This window comes from Hyla sarda, chromosome 9 (assembly GCF_029499605.1).
Source record: "Hyla sarda isolate aHylSar1 chromosome 9, aHylSar1.hap1, whole genome shotgun sequence".
Lineage (NCBI taxonomy): Eukaryota > Metazoa > Chordata > Amphibia > Anura > Hylidae > Hyla > Hyla sarda.
The window spans coordinates 135,893,497-135,918,647 of NC_079197.1; the positions used below are offsets into that span (position 1 = coordinate 135,893,497).

At 44.4% G+C, this 25,151-nt stretch overlaps 1 protein-coding gene across 7 annotated transcripts in view; it reads right to left on the minus strand.

Moving 5' to 3' along the window:
* Positions 1–25,151, minus strand: part of ZNF541 (zinc finger protein 541) — a 110,606-nt gene that overhangs the window by 44,203 nt on the left and 41,252 nt on the right. For 3 of the 7 annotated variants that reach the window (XM_056539939.1, XM_056539938.1, XM_056539940.1), the window contains exons 2-4: positions 18,693–18,914; positions 16,518–16,719; positions 7,024–8,176 (exon numbers count right to left, since the gene is read on the minus strand). In XM_056539939.1, coding sequence (XP_056395914.1) covers positions 7,024–8,176; positions 16,518–16,719; positions 18,693–18,906 — 1,569 coding nt within the window. In that variant the 5' untranslated portion in view covers positions 18,907–18,914. Of the gene's footprint in view, positions 1–7,023; positions 8,177–16,517; positions 16,720–18,692; positions 18,915–24,031; positions 24,141–25,151 lie in introns of those variants that run through there. The other 4 variants (XM_056539937.1, XM_056539936.1, XR_008847879.1 and 1 more) reach the window with 3 other exon arrangements.

Here is a 25,151-nt window from a genome sequence, read left to right on the forward strand (position 1 = left end):
ATTAAATAGAAAGAAGCATATTTTTTTAATAACATGCAATTGTAAAGTTATTCTGCATACATTAATCTATAATATATCAAAAGTTTTTTTGATGATAGGTACCCTTTAAAACTGATTAGCTCAGGGCCTGGAGGCGGGTATATCATACTGGGAGGAGCCGACTTCTTTGTTGCCAGAGTGTCACACCTCCTAGAGACAGCAGCATACACCCACGGTCTGTGTCCCCCAATGGAGCCGATAGAGAAAAGCTAATTGACAGTATAGAAAAAAGTATAGCAATTTTCTTATATACTTTGGGGGGGAATTGTCCATAGCAATCAAACACAGTTCAGGAGATTGCGGGGGGTTCTAGAGGTCAGAATCCCCACGATCAGACTCTTATCCCCAATTCCTTGGGTAGGGGATAAATATTCCTACATGGGACTTCTCCTTTAATGACTGGGACAATTTTATTTTTGCATTTTTGTTTTCCTTCTCGCCTTCTGTAATTTTTCTATCTACAGGGCCATATGAGAGCTTGTTTTATGCAGGATTAGTTGTACTTGTCCTAATAAAATCACAAATTTTACCACAAAATCTAACAAACTTTTGGCGGGTTTCATTTTTATGCAGTGAACTTTTCGGTAAAGCTGACATGTTATCTTTATTTTGTAGGTGAATATGGGATTACGACGATACCCAATTTTGTAAAAAAAAAAAAAAAAAAAAAAAAGGCATGCTTAAAGGGTTATTCCAGGAAAAAACGTCTTTTTATAAATCAACTGGCTCCAGAAAGTTACACAGATTTGTAAATGAAAGGAAAAAAGGTGACTGGTTCTCTAGGTCTATGGGGAATACTATAGTGATGTCCTGGTGAGATTGGGTGGTGGAGTGGTAGGGTGTTGTCAGTGTGTCTGTATATATGGGATGATGGTTATGGTGTTATGAGTGTTATATATTGTGAATGTGATATGTATGGTAATGAATGTACTAGAGTGTATGGCGGTGTATGAGATGCGTTGAAAATGTATGACAGTGTGTGTGTGAGTGTGTGTGTATGATGTGTGTATGATGTGTGTGTGGCTGAGGAGTGTATGTTAGTGTAGCTGTGATAGAGGTTAGGTGTGATGGGTGAATGTGAAGAGGACAAAGAGAAAAAAGGAGAGAGAAAGAAGGAAAAGTGGAATGGTTTGTACTTGGATGCTTAAACAATTTATTTGTTATAAAATGACATACAATATATGGAAAAAAGTGCTGGGCCCTAGCACTTATGTTTTCCAATACACAATAAAAAATAATAATAATCAATAAAAAACAAATTAATATATATAGTACTACACTGATAATACCAAGTCAAATAATTATACCATAGAGTCAGTATTCAATAGCCATAAAGTCAATAGTTCAAAGCACTGGACAGAAGCTCTGCTTCTCAAGTAACTGATGTTAATATTCACGTATATTGTCCAGTATGTCCCACTGGACCATGTACCCAATTGGCCAATGCACAGCATCGGTGCTGCGACCGAAAAGAAGTTAGTAAGTTATCCACGGTACTGCGACCGTACTTATGCAGTGTCTCTAATGCAAAGGTGAAAGAAACAATCAATTGTAAAGTGAAACAAAGTTAAGGGGGAGAAGATGTCAGGTATTATGTACCGCTCACCCGGTGCTTCCTGTAGCTTCTGCGGTGTCCGTCCTCTGCAGGTGAAGAAATTATGCTGTACAGGCCAGCGGTGACCGGAGCTGGTGGTGATGGGCGCGTGTGTGGTCCCGGGCATGCTAGGATGATTTCCTTGGTCTGTGCTTAGCCTCAGGGTTAGATTAGTTGTTGCAGTGCTTGAGAGTAATAGTGCTTGGCTTGGTATGCTAGGACTAGACGTGTTTCGGACCTGCTAGGTCCATCCTCAGTAGTCTAATGATCTGCTGCCATGATGGGCCTTAAATACAGTCCAAGTACAATTTTGGAGGGAAACAGGGAAACAGAAAAAACAGGGAGGCGGATCCAATTTTGGAAAAACCGGCATGGATCCAGGCTCAGGATAGAGAAATGGTGGGAAATAGTAGGCAAAGAGAATAGGAAGTAAACATACACAAAAAAATAAAAATAAAAGGTGAGATAAGAATAATGTATGTTACATGAGGAGGTATAGTAAAAGTGTACATGTGGATGTTCTGTTGGTTTTTGGGAATATTGATAATATATAATGAATTGTATTCAATCGTGTATTATGATCTGAGCAGACATAATCAAAATAAATATAATAAATGTAATAAATTTAGAAGCATAAATACATATGTAGATGGGTATTTTTGATAGTCTTGTGTGGGTGTAACTTTTGTTTGATAATTCCAGTATAGTAGGATATTATTTTCTCTGTGGGGGATGTGTAGACGATAAGTATGAAAATAGATAAGTTATGTGTGGGGGAGTATAGCTGTAGTATAGAGAAGATATATAGAGTAAAAATGTATATATATATATATATATATATATATATATATATATATATATACATATATATACTGTATATTGTATATTCACATATGTGCATGGAAACATGAATATAAAAAATATATAGAATATAAAAAATATAAAATAAATAAAAGTAGGTATATAAACATATTTAAGATGTAATATATGTACATGAGAATATAAAAATAATAATATTGATAGTGAATTGGTGTGGAACACATGGATATTGTAGAAATCCAAAAATTTCTAGGTCTGCATTTAGACCAAAAGGTGTCACTGTTTGTAGATCATAAATCAGTTTACTTTCTTGTCTGGACATTTTTTTGATGTGGTCGCCTCCTCTCCAATCATGTTTCACTTTTTTTATGGCCGCGAAGGTGAGTCCTGATGGATTCCTATTGTGTTTGTCTCGAAAGTGTGCTGATAATGAATGTTTGTCGAAGCCTATTTTAATATTGTGGACATGTTCTTGTATTCTCTTCTTGAGGCTTCTTTTTGTGCGTCCCACGTATTGTAATCCACATGGGCATGTAATTGTGTAAATTACAGACACTGTCACAGGTAAGGAACTCGGTTATTCTGTGTTCTGAACCATTTGATTTGGACACTATTTTCTCAGTTTTTTGGGGGAAAATCAGTGAGCCTACAATTTGTACATTTTCCACAGCAGAAAAAACCTTTGAGTTTCAGCCATGTTTCTTTTGTTTTTTGGGTTTCATCCACCTCTGGTTGTTTTGTGGTTGGAGCTATTTGTAATCCCAAGTTTGGTGCTTTTGTGTAGATAATTTTAGGTTTGTCTGTTAAAAATGGATTTAAGGATTTGTCTTGTAGCAATTCCCAATGTCTTTTTATAATATTTTCAATCTGTTTATGCTGGTTGTTGAAAGGTAGGATCATTTTTAGGTTCTGTTCCATAGTTGTAGACTTTTTTTTTTTTTTTTTTATAACATAGTCCTTTCTTTCTTGTTTCCTGATTTTGTCTAATGCATCTGTCAATAGTTTTTTTGGGTATTCTTTTTTCATAAATTCTTCTGTTAATAATTTTGCTTCCTTTTCCAAGTCTTCTTCTTTAGTACAGTTTCTCTTTAGGTGCCTGAACTGTCCCTGAGGTACACCCTGGAGCCATCGAGGTAGGTGACAGCTGTTGAAGAGGATGTATGAATTTCTGGCGGTCGGTTTTGTGTATGTTTGACATTTTAAATGACCATTGTTAATAGTGATGATAAGATCTAAAAATTCAACCTGTTCTGTACTAATTTGTGGGGTAAAAAGAAGATTAAAATTGTTGATGTTGAGAGAATCAAAAAATTCGTCCAGCTGGGGTCTTGAGCCTCTCCAGATTAGTAAAATGTTGTCTATATAGCGGCGCCATAGGACCAGATCTGCGCCAAGCTTCGGACTAATGGCATGATGTTCCATAAAAACCCATGAAGAGGTTTGCATAACTTGGCGCAAATCTGGTCCCCATGGCCGTGCCAACTTTTTGACAATAAAATTGTTTATTAAAAAAAAAATAGTTGTGTGTTAAAATATACTTAATACTCTCTGTTAAAAAACCTATTTGGGTGGGAAACAGTTCTTCAGCTTGGGTTAATAAACAGTGTGAGGCTTCTATTCCTAGCTCATGATTTATGCAAGTGTAAAGTGAGCTGACATATAAGGTTCCAATATTCCAATGTTCTTGCCATTCCAGTTCTTCCAAAATTTTAATGGTGTCTGTGGTATCCCGTAGGTATGATGGTATTCTTTTTACGTATGGCTGTAAAAAATGGTCCACATATTTTGATAGGTTGGACGTGATGGATTGTATGCCTAAGACAATTGGACGTCCAGGATGGTCTGTTGGATGCTTATGGACTTTGGGGAGGCAATAAAAAACCGGAGTCCTTTTCTCTGTCCCTAGTATAAAATCAAATTCGGTTTTGTTTAAAAAAATTTCTTGTAGGGCTGCTTCACATAAGGATTGTAATTCTTTCATTTATTGTGTAGTGGGATCTTCCGATAGAGGTTTGTATGTGTCTGAATCTTTCAATTGTCTATTGCATTCTTCTACGTACTTTTCCGTGTCTAAAATGACAATGGCCCCTCCCTTGTCCGCTGGTCTGATGGTGATGTTGTTGTGCTCTTGCAATTCTTTTATTGCCAGAATCTCCTTTTTTGTTAGATTGTTGTTTCTTTGCTTCAAAGGTTTTAGGTGGCGTATCTCCTTCTCCACACAATGTCTGAAGGCGTTGATCTCACCTTCAACCTCTTGTGTTGGGTAAAATGTTAACCTCTTCTTTAAATTCGTGTGTACATAATGCTCTGCTGGGGGGGGGGTCTCTCCTTTCCAATGGTTTTTTCAGGAAGTATTTTTCGAGGCTCAGATTTCTGATGAATTTTTCAATGCCTATATATATGTCGAATTTGCTCATTTCCTTGGTTGGGGCATATTTTAAACCTTTTTCTAATAAAAACAGATTTGTAAATGACTTCTATTAAAAAATCTTAATCCTTCCAATAATTATCAGCTGCTGAAGTTGAGTTGTTCTCTTCTGTCTGGCAACAGTGCTCTCTGCTGACATCTCTGCTTGTTTCGGGAACAGCACAGAGTATAAGAGGTTTGCTATGGGGATTTGCTTCTACTCTGGACAGTTCCCGAGACAGGTGTCATCAAAGAGCACTTAGACAGAAAAGAACAACTCAACTTCATATATAAAGTTTTTTCCTGGATAGCCCCTGTAACCCCTTAAGGACTCAGGGTTTTTCCGTTTTTGCACTTTCGTTTTTTCCTCCTTACCTTTTAAAAATCATAACCCTTTCAATTTTCCACCTAAAAATCAATATTATGGCTTATTTTTTGCATCACAAATTCTACTTTGCAGTGACATTAGTCATTTTACCCAAAAATGCACGGCGAAACGGAAAAAAAAATCATTGTGCGACAAAATCGAAGAAAAAACGCCATTTTGTAACTTTTGGGGGCTTCCGTTTCTACGCAGTGCATATTTCGGTAAAAATTACACCTTATTATTCTGTAGGTCCATACGGTTAAAATGATCCCCTACTTATATAGGTTTGATGTTGTCGCACTTCTGGAAAAAATCATAACTACATGCAGGAAAATTCATACGTTTAAAAATGTCATCTTCTGACCCCTATAACTTTTTTATTTTTCCACGTAAAGGGGCGGTATGAGGACTAATTTTTTGCGCCGTGATCTGAAGTTTTTATCGGTATGATTTTTGTTTTGATCGGACTTTTTGATCACTTTTTATTCATTTTTTAATGGTATAAAAAGTGACCAAAATACGCTTTTTTGGACGTTGGAAGTTTTTTGCGCGTACGCCATTGACCGTGCGGTTTAATTAATGATATACTTTTATAGTTCGGACATTTACGCACGCGGCGATACCACATATGTTTATTTATTTATTTTTTTACACTGTTTTATTTTTTTTATGGGAAAAGGGGGGTGATTCAAACTTTTATTAGGGAAGGGGTTAAATGACCTTTATTAACACTTTTTTTTTACATTTTTTTTGCAGTGTTATAGCTCCCATAGGGACCTATAACACTGCACACACTGATCTCCTATGCTGATCCCTGGCATGTATTAACACGCCTGTGATCAGTGTTATCGGCGCTTGACTGCTCCTGCCTGGATCTCAGGCACGGAGCAGTCATTCGCCGATCGGACACAGAGGAGGCAGGTAGGGGCCCTCCCGGTGTCTTGTCAGCTGTACGGGACGCCGCAATTTCACTGCGGCGGTCCCGAACAGCCCGACTGAGCAGCCGGGTCACTTTCGAAGCGGCGGTCAGCTTTGACCGCCGCTTCTAAAGTGTTAATACCGCACATCGCCGCGATCGGCGATGTGTGGTATTAGCCGCGGGTCCCGGCCGTTGATTAGCGCCGGGACCAACGCGATATGATGCGGGATCGCGGCACGATCCCGCTTCATATCGCGGGAGCCGGCGCAGGACGTAAATATACGTCCTGCGTCGTTAAGGGGTTAAAGTTGCACAATTGTGACCCCTATAACGTTTTTATTTTTCCGTACATGGAGATGTTCGAGGGCTCATTATTTGTGCCGCAATCTTTAGTTTTTATCCATACCATTTTTATGGGCTTTTTTTTTCTTCCCATTAATTTTTTCTGATATATGATGTTAACAAAAATCTGAATGGATTTTGTTGCAGATTTTAAATCCACACCACAGGTCAATTGTAAGGTCGGTCACAAACATTTCCGCTGTGTGTAGATTATATTTCAAAAGTCACATTTACTTTGCTCTGTAATCTGCAAATCAGTCTAGTGTCTGTAGTGTGTGTTTACCCTAAGCCCTCAGAACAGTGTTTCCCAACCAGGGTGCCTCCAGCTGTTGCCTCCAGCCCGAAGGCTGTCCGTGCATGCTGGGAGTTGTAGTTTTGCAACAGCTGGAGGCACCCTGGTTGGGAAACACTGTATCCAAAGGCTGTCTGGGCATGCTGGGAGTTGTAGTTTTGCAACAGCTGGAGGCACCCTGGTTGGGAAACACTGCCTCAGAACAACCCCTATCTGAAATTCTGCAAAAAAAATTTCCACTTACCCCCTGGTTGCTTATAGAAAGTCTGTACATTCTTTCAGTACCCTGGAATTTATTTGACTCCATAAAAGACTCCAGAGCCGCCTGACTTGGGGACACTATACTAGACAAATTGAACCACAGCTTTTCCTTGTTGATGGCGGACTTGCAATGAAATCTCCCAGGCTTCGGCCATGTTTCACTGTTGTTGCTTGATAGCTGTCGATTCTCTTGTCCAGTCACTTTTTCCGGACCAGTCTGGCTTTCACTGGTCCTGTTTTCTGTAACACCAATGATACTGGATAAAGTTGGCGCTACCTGAGGGTCTATCTGACGGTCACCTGAGCCTCTTGTGCCATTTGTTTCTGGAATATATTGAGGTATGGACATTCTGGGAAGACTTAGTGGTGCAGTTTGAGATATCTCAGGCTGAGAATTTGTCGGAATAAAGTTTGCTGCGTTTTGGACCTGGAATTCCGAATTTTGACTGGGCTGAATAGTAAGTCTTGTAAAGTCTGTTTCACATGTAAATAAATACTGCACCCTCATTGCCTCATGTCCAGAGCTTGCCGGAGGAGCCATATGCCTGTAATCCAGGCTGTTTAGATATCCTGCAGAGTTCTCTATATATTCTCTATTTACTGAAGCTTCATCAAAGGCCCAAGGTGAGTAACTATTTGGCTGATCCTGCACAGACTTGATTTTTTGACTTTTCAGAAGAAGGTCCCACAGAGTGTTATCTGCGGAAGGATTTGAGCATCTGACATTGTCTGGATCCACAGATACTTTGCTAGATGAATGAATCGAGGCACAAGTAGTCATACTGGCAAATTCGTCATTTGACATACTGGGGAAGGTCATCATCTGGGAAACATTGTTGACCATGGGATCTTGTAAGACCACCATATCTGATGTGACCTTCTGCTGTATAAACTGGTTTACCGGGCATCTCATGATCTCATTGTTGGTGAGGACTGGTGGGAGAGATTCAGTCTCTAGCACCTTGGTTGGTATTAAACAAGGCTTTGTAGCTGGTTCTTGCTGCTGTTTGATCAACAGTCCATGGTGAACATCAAAGTGTCTCCTCAATGAGCGGAAATCACAGTAACTCTTGTTACATCCAGACTCTGTGCACACGAATGGCTTTACCTTCAAATGTGTTAACATGTGTCCCATCCTAAAGGCAAGCAAAATAATTCACAGTAAGTAAAATGATAGCACCTGGCACAACTGCAAAGATGATGCTTTATATCATCCTACATAGTAGGGATCAACCGATTATCGATTTGGCCGATATTCACGATTTTGGACATTATCAGTATCGGCAATTACCTTGCCGATATGCCGATAATGCCCCGCCCCCTGTCCAGAGACCACCGCCGCCTCATTGCCTCCCCCATCCCCGGTTTTATAATTACCTGTTCCCGGGGTCCGCGCTACTTCTGGCTCCTGCGACGTCCTGCGTGCTGTGCAGCGCAATGACGAGTTACGTCCTCAACGCGACGTCACCGTCAGTGCGCACAGTGACAGCTCAGGACGACGCCGGAGCCAGAAGTAGCTCGGACCCCGGGAACAGGTAATTCTAAAACCGGGGATGGGGGAAGCAATGGGGCAGCGGTGGTGGTTGGACTAGGGAGGACCCCAGGACAGGCAGGGGGAGAGAAGCGGGTGGCGGCTGTCTCTGGCCCCGCAAAAGCCGCTGCAGTTCATTGATTTAAAGCGCCCGCTTTAAATCATTGATCTACGGGGCCGGGGGGGGGGAATAGCTGATGACTTATTCCGGAATATCGGTATAAGTTATTGGCTATCGGCCTGAAAGGTCGCAGATTATCGGTATCTGCCCTAAAAAATCGATATCTGTCGATCCCTACTACATAGATAATTCCCTTCAAGGATAAACTTTATCTGAGCTTCCAGTAATTTCCCATAATGCTCTAAAACTGGCAATGAGTTTAAACTTTTATAAGATTGAATCTAAATGAAATACATCTAAAACTAAATAAATAATCAATCATAAATAAGTTGCATACATTTCTGGCAGAAGGTTCAGAGGAATCTGGAACATTTCAAAATTTAACATGCCCAATCCCTATTTCCCCAGTTATCTGTGAGGCCAGTCAAGAGACTCCTTTGCACTTTAGATTATTGATAGATACTAAGATAGAACAATACAAAGGGAACTGCTTGGCATCACATCCAGTTATGGTATTGGCTTATTATTTCTCTGCTTTCCAAAAGCCTTAATAAAGGGATTTTTGTCTTACCGTTTTAATCTTTTTCTCAGAGGATCCATTGGGGGACACAGACCTTGGGTGTATGCTGTTGTTGCTAGGAGACTTGACACTAAGGAAATCAAAAAGTCGTCTCCTCCCAGCAGGATATACCCGCCTACAGAGCCTGAGGTAATCAGTTTAGTCCCCAAGCAGTAGGAGAGGACCTTGAGGCAGAAAACCAGAACAAAAAATTAACTGAACACACCCTCGGACAGGTAACCAAAACCGGAACACCAAAGAAAGGGAGGGAGCTGTGTCCCCCAATGGATCCTCTGAGAAAAAGATTTTACGGTAAGACAAAAATCCCTTTTTCTCTATCGGCTCCATTGGGGGACACAGACCTTGGGACGTACCAAAGCCGTCCCTAGGGTGGGCACAGAAACAATCAAGGGGCAGGCGGGGCCACCGCCACCTGCAACACCTTACGGCCCAGACTAGCATCCGCGGATGCAAAGGTATGAACCTGGTAGAATTTAGTAAAAGTGTGCAAGGACGACCAGGTAGCCGCCTTACAGACTTGAGAGGCTGAAGCCCCGTTATGGAGAGCCCAGGAAGCTCCGACAGAACGCGTCGAGTCAGCTGAAACCCTGAAAGGAGGAGTCTTCCCCCTGCAACGGTAAGCCTCTGAAATGGCAGACTTGATCCACCGCGAAATGGTTGCCTTGGAAGCAGGTAAACCCTTACGGTGACCGTCCGTAAGAACAAAAAAGGAATCACATTGACGAAAGGGAGACGTAACAGAGAGGTAGGTACGCACAGCCCGTATCACATCAAGTTTATGAAGCAAACGCTCCCCAGAATGAGATGGAGGTGGACAAAAGGACGGGAGGACGATATCCTCATTAAGGTGGAAAGCAGAAACCACCTTAGGTAAAAAAGAAGGAACCGGACAAAAAACAACTTTGTCCTGATGGACAATTAGAAAGGGAGAGCGGCAAGAAAGAGCCGCCAACTCCAATACCCGTCTGATGGAGGTAATTGCCATAAGGAACGCCACCTTCCAGGAAAGGAAACAAAGGGAAACCTCCCTGAGGGGTTCAAAGGGCGCGCCCTGCAGTGCGCCAAGGACCAAATTAAGATCCCAAGGAGGAGTAGGAGACCTGTAAGGAGGAACTGCGTAGGCCACTCCTTGAAGGAAACATGAGAACCAGATGCCAGAGGGCGTTGGAAAAGAATGGAAAGGGCAGACACTTGACCCTTTAAAGAAGGCTTGCATGCCTTGAGCATGGTGCGAATCACCTGTGTTGAGAAGCCACGGGCCCTTAGTACAGCGGTCTCAACCGCCACGCCGTCAAATGCAGAGACGGTAATTTGGGGTGGCCCAGGGGACACTGAGAGAGATGGTCTGGACGAAGCGAAAGGCGCAGCAGAATGTTGTCCAGGAGCCGGACGACATTGGCGTACCACGCCCTCCGAGGCCAATCTGGAGCCACGAGAATGGCGGGAATGCCCTCCGCTTTGAGCTTCCTCAGGACCCTGGGAAGGGCGAGGAAGAGGAGGGAACAGATAAGGTAGGGCGAACCCCGGCCAAGGAATTACCAGTGCATCCGCTGCCAGAGCCACCACAGAAGGGAGCGACGAGATGACCGAGGAAGTACGATCTTGCGATCAAGGGACAATGGGGACCTGTCCCACCGGGATAGAATTGCAAGTTGAAGGAGTCGAAAATGAAATTGAGCGAAGGGAATGGCCTCCATGGCCGCCACCATCCGACCCAGGACTTCCATACAAAACCGAATGGATACTGGGGAGGGGTTCCTGAGTATACGAACCCCCGACAGAAGGGTGAAACGCTTGTCCGGCGGAAGGTGAACCCGGGCGGATCAGGTGTCGAATCGAAGTCCTAGAAAAACAAGGGACTGAGTGGGGGATAGGTTGGACTTGACCCGATTGACCAACTAACCGAAGCGAGACAGGGCCTGAAGAGTGAGGGTGAGACTCTCTAGATTCTGGTCCTTCGACGGAGCCTTGATCAGAAGGTCGTCCAAGTAAGGGATCACTGAGACCCCCCTTGTCCATAGCAGACCGATCACCGGCGCAAGGACCTTGGTGAACACCCTCGGAGCTGTGGCTAGGCCGAAGGGGAGAGCCACAAACTGAAAATGTCCCTCCGGGACTGCAAAGCGGAGGAACCGCTGATGTCCCGGAAAATTCGGAACATGGAGGTAGGCGTCCCTGATGTCCTCTGAGGAAAGAAACTCCCGCTGATCCATGGTCGCCACAACCGAATGGAGAGACTCCATGCGGAAGTGGTGCAAGAGGAGATGCCGGTTGAGGAGCTTTAGATCCAAGATGGGGCGTATTGGACCCCCTTTTCTTGGGAACTACAAAGAGGTTGGAATAAAAACCCCAAAAGCGTTCCCTGGGAGGAACCGGAACAATGACCCCCTGAATGAGGAGGGACTGAAGCGCACCCCGGAAGGCCTAAGCCAGAGAGGGAGATCGCGGAGCTCGGGAAAGGAAAAAAGCGATCCTTTGGAAGAGAGGCAAACTCGATCCGGTAACCGTTGGAAACCACATCCCTGACCCAGGAGTCCTGCACGTGCATAGTCCAGACGTCCCGGAAGAGTAACAGACGACCTCCCACCTCAGAAAAATCCATGGATGGGGGCGTCCCTTCAGGTGGAGGTGGGTTTGCGGGTACCCGCCTTGGGCGCAAAGCAGCCCGAACGGTTATCCGAATTCCAGGATGTGCGAGTCTGGAAGAAGGGAGCCTTTTTGTCCTGAGAAGGCGCCTGCCTGGTCCCCTTCGTGACCCCGAAGGTCCGAAAGGAACGAAAGGAGGTAGATTTACAGTGGGAGGTAGTTCTACAGGCCTTATTTTGAGGTAATAAGGAACTCTTCCCTCCCATGGCTTCAGAGATGATCTCGTCTAGGCGCTTACTAAAAAGCCGAGAACCAGTAAAAGGAAGCTCAGTGAGAGACTTCTTAGAGGCTGCGTCCGCATCCCAGGATTTGAGCCATGCGGATCTACAGAGAGCCACAAGGTTACCCGTGGCAAAAGCAGCACAGCGGACCGACTGCATGGAAGCAGAACATAGAAAATCTCCCGCTTTAGAAAGCAGGAGAATTAAGCCGGCCAGTTCTTCCCAGGAAGCTCCAGAAGAATTGCCCTGGCGGAGTCGGGAAACCCAGATCGTAAGGGCCCTGGAAACCCAGGCAGAGGCAAAGGCAGGGAGAAGAGATGAACCCGCAGCCTCAAAGGCAAATTTAACCAAGGTCTCCCCTTTTTGTCCGCTGGATCCATAAAATATGCAGCATCGGGCAAAGGTAGGGCAATAGTCTTAGATAGACGGGAGACTGGTGGGTCCACCGTAGGAGGTGAGGACCACCGGGCAATGAGGTCCTTAGCAAAGGGATAACACGCTTGAACCTTCTTTGTTTCTTGAAACCTTTTGTCAGGGTGCCTCCAGGCAGACTCTAGCAAGGCTTCAAATTCAGCATGGGAGCTGAACATCTTGTGTGCCGGACGGGCACGATGAAAGGAAACTTCTGGGACAGCGTCCAAAGTTCCTGGGTCCTCTAGGTGAAAGGTGTCTCTTATGGCCGAAACCAATGAGTCCACCGTATCGGTCATGTCTGCGTGGTCTTCTGAATCTTGAAACAGAAGCAGCCTCATCAACTAGTTCACCAGGGGAGTGGGAACGGGTGGAGGCAGCCTTAGAAGAGGGAGACACTGACCTGGCGTGCCGTTCTGGAGACTCAGAACGGCGACTCTGGGAGCATCTTTTGGAAGAAAGACACTTGTTGGAAGACGTAGCAGAGGGACGATGCCCATGCCTACGTCTGTACAAAGACTCCGGAGAGGAGTCAGAGGAATGGCCCCTATTACGCTTGTGAGAGCGTTTAAAATAGGGTGAGGGAGAGTGAGGCTCTATTGGGGAACGGTGTAAGGAGGCAGTCACCACGGAACGGGAGACCTGCGCCAAGTCAGAAATAGACTGAGAGTTGATATATATAAAAAAGTTTTTTCCTGGAATACCCCTTTAATAATTAATTCTTTCAACTAACCTGCATCCCATTTGTTATTAACAGATGACATCATATCAGCACTTGGGAGGCTCTCTTCTATCCTGCCCAAATTATCACTGAACATAGTGGTAGCAGAACCTGAGCTGCGATCTGAAAGTTCCGGCTGCAGAATATCACACATGGGCTGGAAGCCATCATTGCAGTAGTCCTCTGGAAGACGTAGCAGAGGGACGATGCCCATGCCTACGTCTGTACAAAGACTCCGGAGAGGAGTCAGAGGAATGGCCCCTATTACGCTTGTGAGAGCGTTTAAAATAGGGTGAGGGAGAGCGAGGCTCTATTGGGGAACGGTGTAAGGAGGCAGTCACCACGGAACGGGAGACCTGCGCCAAGTCAGAAATAGACTGAGAGAGGGAAGACACCCACAATGGAGGGGCAGCAGAGCCATCTGGGTCTGGGGGAGAATCTTGAATAGGAATACCAGGAGGGTCAGGGGATGCAGTGGTGCAGACGGAACAAGTAGGTTCAGCAGACCCAGGCATTTTGCGTTGCAGCCCTTACAAATATAGTAGGTGACCAGGGCCCCAGGTACCTGCTTAGAGCGAGGGACAGTTCTGGTCTCGGATGTGGAAAAAATAGGGTAATCTCACCAGCATCCATGTCCCCCACCAGGCAGCTGCTGTGAGAAAAGCAGGGACAGCAGGACCAATCAGAAGAGAGGGGCCGGGTTAGACTGGAGCGCCTCTGATTGGCCTCCTGTCCCCCGCACAGCTCTGATTGGCTGAAGAGATTCGCGCTCTCCCTAGGCCGCGAATCCCGTCGGGGAAGAAAGATGCCGGCTCATAACGAAGTGCCGGCGCAGCGAGCCGCTGCAAAAATGAAAGTAAACTGCGCCCCGGCCGCGCTGCGTGTTCTCCCTAGGGTGCGAATCCCGTCGGGGAAGAAAGATGCCGGCTCATAACGGCGCCCGCTTCAATCCCCGAAGCATATGTGAGTGCCGGGGAAAAGGAGCGGGCGAAGTGCCGGCGCAGCAAGCCGCTGTGAAAACGAAAGTAAACTGCACCCCGGCCGCGCTGCACACCACGAGGCCATAGCACAGAAGAAAAAAACCCATAGAGAAGGCAGTCGCGGCTGCTGAATAAATAAAGACTGCCCAGTGAATAAAAATGAACAGTCCTACACCACTGATATTAACCCCCTGAGTTCCCCCAATAGCTTTAGGGAGCCCTTTCCCAATAGGGACCCCAACTAGAAACAATAAAAAGGAGTGGGACCAAAACAGGGGTTCTCCAGAGGTTGCAAGCCCCCGACACCTGAAAGAAAAAAAGGGAGAAGGGGAATACTCACCTTAATCTGAAGAACTTACCTAATGAAGTCTTCAGTCATGAAGTCTTCAGCCAGCTTTTTGTCACCTGCATCATGCCAGGCTTGAAAAGCGAGATGAGCAGGGAAAAGTGGGGGACCCAGACCCATAAGGTACAACCCCAGGCGCTGGCCGTTGGCGAGAGGGGGTTGACAGTACATCCACGATGTCTGTGCCCCCTCAATCGCAAATGGGGAAACAGTGAACGCTATGTTCCTGAGTCCCCACCTGAAAAAAGAAAAATAAAGGGGAATAAGAAAAACTAAACGTCCCTATTCTGTAAAAATAAAAAAATGTTAGACCAAGTCTGGGGAGAACCCCAGACTAGTGTCCATCTCCTGCGACACTAAGCTTAAACTGATTACCTCAGGCTCTGTAGGCGGGTATATTCTGCTGGGAGGAGCCGACTTTTTGATTTCCTTAGTGTCAAGTCTCCTAGCACCAACAGCATACACCCAAGGTCTGTGTCCCCCAATGGAGCCGATAGAGAAATTTGATTTACTGACGTAAATGTTTGTATATGTATCAGCCTATAATGTATAATGTATTAAAGGGGTCTTCTGGGCAAAACTGAGCTGGACAATATGTGATGGACAGGGTGCCAACACCCTATCTATAAGATAGGTCATCAATATCTGATCAGTGGTGAGCAGACATCTGGCACCCTGATGATCAGCTGTTCTGCAGGGCTGTCGTACTTGGCTCTAAGCTGTGAACGGGGCCAGAAGCAGTTGACTCCATTTACTAGTGGCCATGCTGGGTTAGAGCAGCCCAGCTCTAGTTCCCTTAAAGGGATACTCAATTGGAAAAAATAACATTTTTAAAGGGGTATTCCAGGCCAAAACTTTTTTTTATATATCAACTGGCTCCGAAAAGTTAAACAGATTTGTAAATTACTTCTATTAAAAAATCTTAATCCTTCCAATAGTTATTAGCTTCTGAAGTTGAGTTGCTGTTTTCTGTCTAACTGGTTTCTGAAGACTCAAGTCCCGGGAGTTGTGCAGCTCCTATGGGGATATTTTCCCATCATGCACAGCTCCCGGGACGTGACATCATCATTGAGCAGTTAGACAGAAACTTCAGAAGCTAATAACTATTGGAAGGATTAAGATTTTTTTAATAGAAGTAATTTACAAATCTGTTTAACTTTCCGGAGCCAGTTGATATATATAAAAAATGTTTTTGCCTGGAATACCCCTTTAATCAACTGGTGCCAGAAAGTTAAAACAGATTTGTAAATTAATTACTACTATTTAAAAATGTTAATCCTTCCAGTACTTATCAGCTGCTGTATGCTCCACAGGAAGTTTTTTTTATTTTTGAATTTCTTTTCTGTCTTACCACAGTGCTCTCTGCTGACACATCTGTCCATGTCAGGAACTGTCCAGAGCAGGAGAAAATCCCCATTGCAAACCTCTCCTGCTCTGGACAGTTCCTGACATGGACAGAGGTGTCAGCAGAGAGCACTGTGGTCAGACTGAAAATAAAAAAAAGAAAAGAACTTCCTCTGGAACATACAGCAGCTGATAAGTACCGGAAGGATTAAGATTTTTAAATAGTAATTTACAAATCTGTTTAAGTTTCTGGCACCAATTGTTTTCCACTGGAGTACCCCTTTAAATGGCAGCTGAGCTGCAGTAACCAGACCCAGCCGGTACTCAGTAAATGGAGCCAACTGGCCCTATTCACCTCATAGATCCAGCTGTCTGCAAAAACAGCTGATCGTCGTGAGTGCTGGATGTCAGATATCGATGGCCACATCAATTTTTTCCCAGGAAAACCCCTTAAATGCATTTGTTATAGAAAACATTTCTGTTACATATTATAAAGATGAACAAAAGTGCTATAGCAGAAATAAATATGCAGCTCCCTATTTAGCAATTGTTCCTTTTTTATTCCAAAGTACATACAGATGGTCCTGTCTTTTGAAGGCTTTCTTGCAGACCCTACAGATGTGATTTCGCTTTTCACTGTGGGTCACCATGTGTTTGCTGAGGGAGCTTGCATTGTAGAAGACCTTTCTGCACACTTTACAGTCCAGTGCAGTCACCTTCTCTTTGCACGGCTTGTTTAGCAGTAACACGCTGTCCTCTGCATCAATGAGGCCAAGATCTGGAAGAATAAAATCAGAATTAGAAGAAATATTGTGTTAACTCTGCATGACCAATGATAAAGTTAAAGACTGGTGTGTGCCTCCTCAGATAATGGACTATGAATATCACATGCATAGACTGGTCAGTGTTTCGGTAAGGGCATTTCAGCTGAATTTTTGCAGCAGATTATGTATGTCTGAACGTAGTGCTGGGCAGTATACCGGTTCATACTGAATACCGAAATTTTTGTGCTGCATGATATGAATTTTAACCCATACCGCAATACCGCTTTGGCCCCTCCCCCTCGGGAATGAATGAATCAGCCCAGCGCTGCGCTGTCCCCACATCAAGGAACTAATCCTATGTGACCTGCGAGCGCTGTTCTGCTCCCCCCCCCCCAATTATTAGCCCAGCCCAGCGCTGTCCCCATCAGGGTACTACTACTCACATGTCACCCGCATGCGCTGCCCTCCTCGTCCTGTTTGTTGCGCTGACACTCTATACCAGTGGTCCCCAACCTGCGGACCTCCAGATGTTGCAAAACTACAAGTCCCAGCATGCCCGGACCTGGGAGTTGTAGTTTTGCAACATCTGGAGGTCAGCAGGTTGTAGACCACTGCTCTATACTGTACGCAGTATCCCTATGCCCGGGCTGCAAAAAATAAACAAAATAAACTTTAACTCACCTCCCGTTGGTCCGGTACCGGCCTCACTTGTTTTCTGGGGACGGGAACGTCGGACAGCCGTCAGCCTATCACCGACCGCAGCGATGTTCCGCCTCGGCCGGCTTCTTACATGACAGTGGGCTCAGCCTATCACCGACCGCAGCGATGTTCCGCCTCGGCCGGCTTCTTACATGACAGTGGGCTCAGCCTATCACCGACCGCAGCGATGTTCCGCCTCGGCCGGCTTCTTACATGACAGTGGGCTCAGCCTATCACCGACCGCAGCGATGTTCCGCCTCGGCCGGCTTCTTACATGACAGTGGGCTCAGCCTATCACCGGCCGAGGGGAAACATTGCTGCAGCCGGTGATAAGCTGACAGCTCTCCGACGTTCCCGTCCCCAGCGTAAGAGCGACGTAGGTGCGTTAAAGTTTATTTTGTCTACCTTTTGCAGCCCGGGCATAGGGATACCGCACAGTATAGAGTGCCAGCGCCGGCGGCCGCAAGAAACAGGACGAGGAGGGCAGCGCTTGCGGGTGATATGTGAGCATTTACCCCGAAGAGGATGTGGGCTGATAATTAATATGGGGGGTATTTTTTTTAACTTTTAGTGGTTCCACGGTATATAACGGTATTTCCTATCGCCCCGCCAGGAATTACCGTTATATACCGTGGAACCACTAAAAGTTTAAAAAAATACCATGATACACACATTTGGTCATACCACCCTGCCCTATGCTGAGTTAACACAATTCCACCCAGAGATTCCGAGAGCGGCCGGCAGCTAGGACTGCTTGGACATTGCCGGTCCCCATAGACAACAATGTATTCCGATGGACAATAATTTTAAAGTGTCATCCCGGCCAAAGTGTGTTTGCAAAAATAACTGTCAATCACTATTTAAAGGGGTATTCCAGAAAAAAAAATTTTTTTATATATCAACTGGCTCCAGAAAGTTAAACAGATTTGTAAATTACTTCTATTAAAAAATCTTAATCATTTCAGTACTTATGAGCTTCTGAAGTTAAGGTTGTTCTTTTCTGTCTAAGTGCTCTCTGATGACACGTGTCTTGGGAACCGCCCAGTTTAGAAGCAAATCCCCATAGCAAACCTCTTCTAAACTGGGCGTTTCCCGAGACAGGCGTCATCAGAGAGCACTTAGACAGAAAAGAACAACCTTAACTTCAGAAGCTCATAAGTACTGAAAGGATTAAGATTTTTTAATAGAAGTAATTTACAAATCTGTTTAACTTTCTGGAGCCAGTTGATATATATAAAAAAAGTTTTTTCCTGGAATACCCCTTTAATAATTAATTCTTTCAACTAACCTGCATCCCATTTGTTATTAACAGATGACATCATATCAGCACTTGGGAGGCTCTCTTCTATCCTGCCCAAATTATCACTGAACATAGTGGTAGCAGAACCTGAGCTGCGATCTGAAAGTTCCGGCTGCAGAATATCACACATGGGCTGGAAGCCATCATTGCAGTAGTCCTCTGGTTGGAGGCAATGTTCATCATTTAGGCTGTATAGGTCCATCTTCAAATCTAAAAAATAATAATGGGGCAGATTTATCTATGAGCATTTTCTTCGACTTTGCCACATAAGGCTAAGTTTTGACCGTTTTGGCGATTTTTGGGGGGCAAAACGCCAAAACGGCCACCATGGGCCTGCGGCCAGATGTTAGCTGTAAATCAATAAAAAACGCAAAATTCTTTTTCCACTTTGCGTTTTTCAGTTTGGCAGGGTTATTTTTTTATCCTTTTGCCGTTTTTCAGCTCCTTGGCAGTTTTGCAAAGTCACAGCATGTTGAGCCTTTGGCGTTTTTTTTCCCATAGAAGTCTAATAAAACGCAACGTGGGTTTTAACTTTAGCGTTTTTGCAGGCGGTTTTTATTCTTTTTTGGACTTTAGCGATCAAAAAAAGTGATGGAGATACTTTTTTAATAACATTTTGTAGGGTACTATTAAAAAAAATAATAAAAAAGATACAGTAGGGATGGAAAAAATTGTATTTAACAAAATTTATATTTTTTTATAACAAAATTTGTATTCATTTTTAAACAGGGATCAATTTATGTGGGCGGGTAAAGCACTAAAAATTTTGCCAACAATAATAAAAACGTAGTGTGCGTTTTTCCTTTTTTTTCTTAATTTTTTTAAGGTAGTACTATTACTCCCAGCATGGAACACTGTTCCATGATGGGAGTAGTAGTACCTGTACTAACTGACCGCCTCAATTCCGTTGCGATCCTCCTGTATAATGTATAGATGCGGCCGGCCGCTCTTCTATGGTCCCCTGCACTGACGTATATATACACCTATTCATATTTCCCGCAGAGAGCTGTGATTGGCTGGAACCATCTGGCGGGAAATATGAATATGTGTATATATACGGCAGTACAGGGGACCATAGAAGAGCAGCCGCCGCATCTATACATTATACAGGAGGATCACAGCGGGTGTCAGAAGTGACATTCACTGTGATCTTTCCTTAACTGCAGGTACTATAGCTCCCAGCATGGAGCACACTCTACTCCATGCTGGGACCTGTAGTACCTGCATTAATAGACAGATCACAACAGGTGTCAGAAGTGACACATGCTGCGATCTGTCTATTAATGCAGGTACTACAGCTCCCAGCATGTAGCAGAGTGTGCTCCATGTTGGGAGTAGTAGTACCTGCAGGTAAGGACAGATCACAGCGGGTATCACTCCTGACACCCGATGTGATCGTCCTATCTATTGCAGAGATGTGGAGCAGCTTTCTCCTGCACTCCCCATCTCTGCTCTGTACTCCGGCCAGTGATATGAATAGAACATCACTCATTCATATTTCCTGCAGAGAGCTGTGATCGGCTGCAACCATCTGGCCAATCCCCACTCTGGGCAGAAAATATGAATGAGTGATGTTCTATTCACATCAATGGCCGGAGTACAGAGCAGAGATGTGAGCGCTGTATAGAGCTGCTCCGCATTTCTGCTATATTATAGATGATTGCATCAGGTGTCAGGAGTGACACCCGGGGCAATATGTCTATCAGTACAGGAACTACTACTCCAATCATGGAACAGTGTGTTCCATGATGGGAGTAGTAGTACTACCTAAAAAACAGAGAGAGAAAAATTATAAAATATAAAAAAAAAAAAAGATTTCCTTAACCCCTTAAGGACCAAGGGCGTACAGGTACGCCTTTGCTCCCTGGTCCTTAAGGACCAAGGGCGTACCTGTACGCCCGTGGGAATTTCGGTCCCCGCCGCGCGCCGGGCGGGGATCGCGCCGGGGTGACTGCTGATATCTATCAGCAGGCACCCCACGCAAATGCCCAGGGGGGTCATTAGACTCCCCCATGTCGGCGATCGTCGCAAATCGCAAGTGAATTCACACTTGCGATTTGCGCCGATTCCGGGTCATACGGGTCTATGATGACCCGGAATAGAAGGGGGATCGCGGGTGTCCTAGACACCCACGATCCCCCTGTAGCGATAGGAGTGAGGTGGCAGGGTTGCCACCCCTCCTATCTCTGCTATTGGTGGTCTAGACGTGACCACCAATAGCAGATCGGGGGCGGAGGGGTTTACTTTCGGTTTCCCCGTCCTGCCCTCCCACAATAGGCGGGGCAGGACGGGGAAACCGACAGGGACCGGCGCCGAAGATCCACTTACCCATCGGCGACGGCAGCGGCGATGATCAGCGGCGGCAGCGGGCGACGATCGGCGGAAGAAGAGGACCGCGACGCAGCTCCCTGGATCCAACGGAAGCCGGTGAGTTACTTAGCAACATCTGGAGGGCTACAGTCTGAGACCACTATAGTGGTCTCTAAACTGTAACCCTCCAGATGTTGCAAAACTACAACTCCCAGCATGCCCAGAGAGCTGTTTAGGCTTGCTGGGAGTTGCAGTTTTGCAACAGCTGGAGGTCTACAGTTTGAGACCACTGCAAAGTGATCTCTATACTGTGCACCTCCAGATCTTGCAAAACTACAACTCCCAGCATGCCCAGACAGCAGTTTGCGGTCTGGGCATGCTGGGAGTTGTAGTTTTGCAACATCTGGAGGTCCACAGTTTGGAGACCATTGTGCAGTGGTCTCTAAACTATAGCTCTACAGATGTTGCAAAACTGCAACTCCCAGCAAGCCTAAACAGCAAACAGCTGTCTCTGCATGCTGGGAGTTGTAGTTGCGATCCCTCCAGCTGTTGCATAACTACATCTCCCAGCATGCCTTTCGGCGATCAGTACATGCTGGGAGTTGAAGTTTTGCAACAGCTGGAGGCACACTGGTTGGAAAATACTGAGTTAGGTAACAGAACCTAACTGAAGGTTTTCCAACCAGTGTGCCTTCAGCTGTTGCAAAAGTACAACTCCCAGCATGCACGGTCTGTCAGTACATGCTGGGAGTTGTAATTTTGAAACAGCTGGAGGTTTGCCCCCCCCATGTGAACGTACAGGGTACATTCACACTGGCGGGTTTACAGTAAGTTTTCTGCTTCAAGTTTGGGCTGTGGCAAATTTTTCACCGCAGCGCAAACTCCTAGCGGTAAATTCACTGTAAACCCGCCAGTGTGAATGTACCCTAAAAACACTACACTTACACATAATAAAGAGTAAAACACTACATATACACCCCCTTACACTGTCCCCCTAATAAAAAATAAAAAACGTATTGTACTGCAGTGTTTCCAAAACAGAGCCTCCAGCTGTTGCAAAACAACAACTCCCAGCATTTCCGGACAGCCACTGACTGTCCAGGCATGCTGGGAGTTTAGCAACAGCTGGAGGCACCCTGTTTGGGAATCACTGGCGTAGAATACCCCTATGTCCACCCCTGTGCAATCCCTAATTTAGTCCTCAAATGCGCATGGCGCTCTCTCACTTTGGAGCCCTGTCATATTTCAAGGAAACAGTTTAGTGCCACATATGGGGTATCTCCGTACTCGGGAGAAATAGCGTTACTAATTTTGGGGGCTTTTTTTCCTTTTACCCCTTATGAAAAAGAAAAGTTGGGGTCTACACCAGCCTGTTAGTGTAAAAAAAAATTTTTTTTTACACTAACATGCTGGTGTTGTCCTTTACTTTTTATTTTCACGGGAGGTAAAAGGAAAAAAAGACCCCCAAAATTTGTAACGCAATTTCTCCTGAGTACGGAGATACCCCATATGTGGGCGTAAAATGCTCTGCGGACTCACAACAAGGCTCAGGAGTGACAGCGCACCATGTACATTTGAGGCCTAGATTGGTGATTTGCACAGGGGTGGCTGATTTTACAATGGTTCTGACATAAACACAAAACAATAAATACCCACATGTGACCCCATTTTGGAAACGACACCCCTCACGGAACGTAACAAGGGGTATAGTGAGCCTGAACACCCCACAGGTGTTTGACAAATTTTCATTAAAGTTGGATGGGAAAATGAAAAAAAAAAATTTTTTTTCACTAAAATGCTGGTGTCACCCTAAATTTTTCATTTTCACAAGGGAAAATAAAAAAAAGCCCCCCAAAATTTGTAACCCAATTTCTTCTGAGTAAGAGCATACCCCATATGTGGATGTAAAGTGCTCTATGGGTGCACTACAATGCTCAGAAGAGAAGGAGCGCCATTGGGATTTTGAAGAGAAAATTTGTCCGGAATTGAAGGCCACTTGTGTTTACAAAGCCCCCATGGTACCAGAACAATGGACCCCCCCCATATGTGACCCCATTTTGGAAACTACACCCCTCATGTAATGTAATAAGGGGAGAAGTGAGCATTTACGCCCCACAGGTGTCTGACAGATTTTTTGAACAGTGATCCGTGAAAATGAAAAATGTAATTTTCCATTTGCACAGCCCACTGTTCCAAAGATCTGTCAAACGCCAGTGGGGTGTAAAAGCTCACTGCACCACTTATTACATTCTGTGAGGGGTGTAGTTTCCAAAATGGGGTCACATGTGGGGGGGGGGGGGTCCACTGTTCTGGCACCACGGGGGGCTTTGTAAATGCACATGGCCCCTGACTACCATTCCAAACGAATTCTCTTTCCAAAAGCTCAATGGTGCTCCTCCTCTTCTGAGCATTGTAGTTCGCCCGTAGTGCACTTCAGGTCCACTTATGGGGTACCTCCATACTCAGAAGAGATGGGGTTACAAATTTTGGGGGGTATTTTCTGCTATTAACCCTTGCAAAAATTTGAAATTTGGGGGGAAACACACATTTAAGTGAAAAAAAAAATATTTTTTTTTACATATGCAAAAGTCGTGAAACCCGTGTGGGGTATTAAGGCTCACTTTATTCCTTGTTACGTTCCCCAAGGGGTCTAGTTTCCAAAATGGTATGCCATGTGGGTTATTTTTGCTGTTCTGGCACCATAGGGGCTTCCTAAATGCAACATGCCCCCCAAAAATCATTTCTGAAAAACGTACTCTCCAAAATCCCCTTGTCGCTCCTTCGCTTCTGAGCCCTCTACTACGCCCGCCGAACACTTTACATAGACATATGAGGTATGTGCTTACTCGAGAGAAATTGGGCTACAAATACAAGTATACATTTTCTCCTTTTACCCCTTGTAAAAATGCAAAAATTGGGTTTACAAGAACATGCGAGTGTAAAAAATAAAGATTGTGAATTTTCTCCTTCACTTTGCTGCTATTCCTGTGAAACACCTAAAGGGTTAAAACACTTACTGATTGTCATTTTGAATACTTTGGAGGGTGTAGTTTTTATCATGGGGTCATTTGTGGGGTATTTCTAATGGGAAGACCCTTCAAATCCACTTCAAACCTGAACTGGTCTCTGAAAAAAAGCGAGGTTCAAAATTTTGTGAAAAATTGGAAAAGTGCTGCTGAACTTTGAAGCCCTCTGGTGTCTTCCAAAAGTAAAAACTCATCAATTTTATGATGCAAACATAAAGTAGACATATTGGAAATGTGAATAAAATAAAAAAATATTTTGAATATCCATTTTCCTTACAAGCAGAGAGCTTCAAAGTTAGAAAAATGCAAAATTTTCAAATTTTTCATCAAATTTTGGGATTTTTCACCAAGAAAGGATGCAAGTTACCACACAATTTTACCACTATGTTAAAGTAGAATATGTCACGAAAAAACAATCTCGGAATCAGATTGATAACTAAAAGCATTCCAGAGTTATTAATGTTTAAAGTGACAGTGGTCAGATGTGCAAAAAACGCTCTGGTCCTAAGGTGTAAAATGGCCTGGTCCTTAAGGGGTTAAATACATTTTTTCCCATCCCTACTGCAACAAATTTAGAAAAAAAACACCAAAAGGGCAAAAAATGCAATTTCCACTCAAATGCAAAAATGCCAGAAAAAACATCAGACGCAGGAAATTGCACTGGCGTTTTTTTCACACAAAAAAACACAGGGAAAAATAACTAGTGGGAGCCTAATAGGGCAGGTTTCTCAACATTGCCAAAGACAAAAACTGTCCTATTCACTCATAGCAAACAATCACAGCTCAGGATTCATTTTACCAGAGCATTTTAAGAATGGAACGCTGAGCTGTGATCAGTTGCTTGGAGCAGTTTTAAAGTGTACTTGTCATTAGCAAAAACATTTAATTATATAATGTAGACAATACCATTATATGTATTTTTTATAATATACATTGGTTAGAAATACATACATACATTATGGCCCCTATTTACTAAGAGTGTTGTGTAGGTTTCTTTGTGGGTTTTAATTCCCTACAATTTATTTTCCACGGTATTTACTAAGGTTTCCCTACATTTTCCACTTTCCCTACACTTTGCTTTTTTTTACATATGCTCTGATCTGTAGGGTTT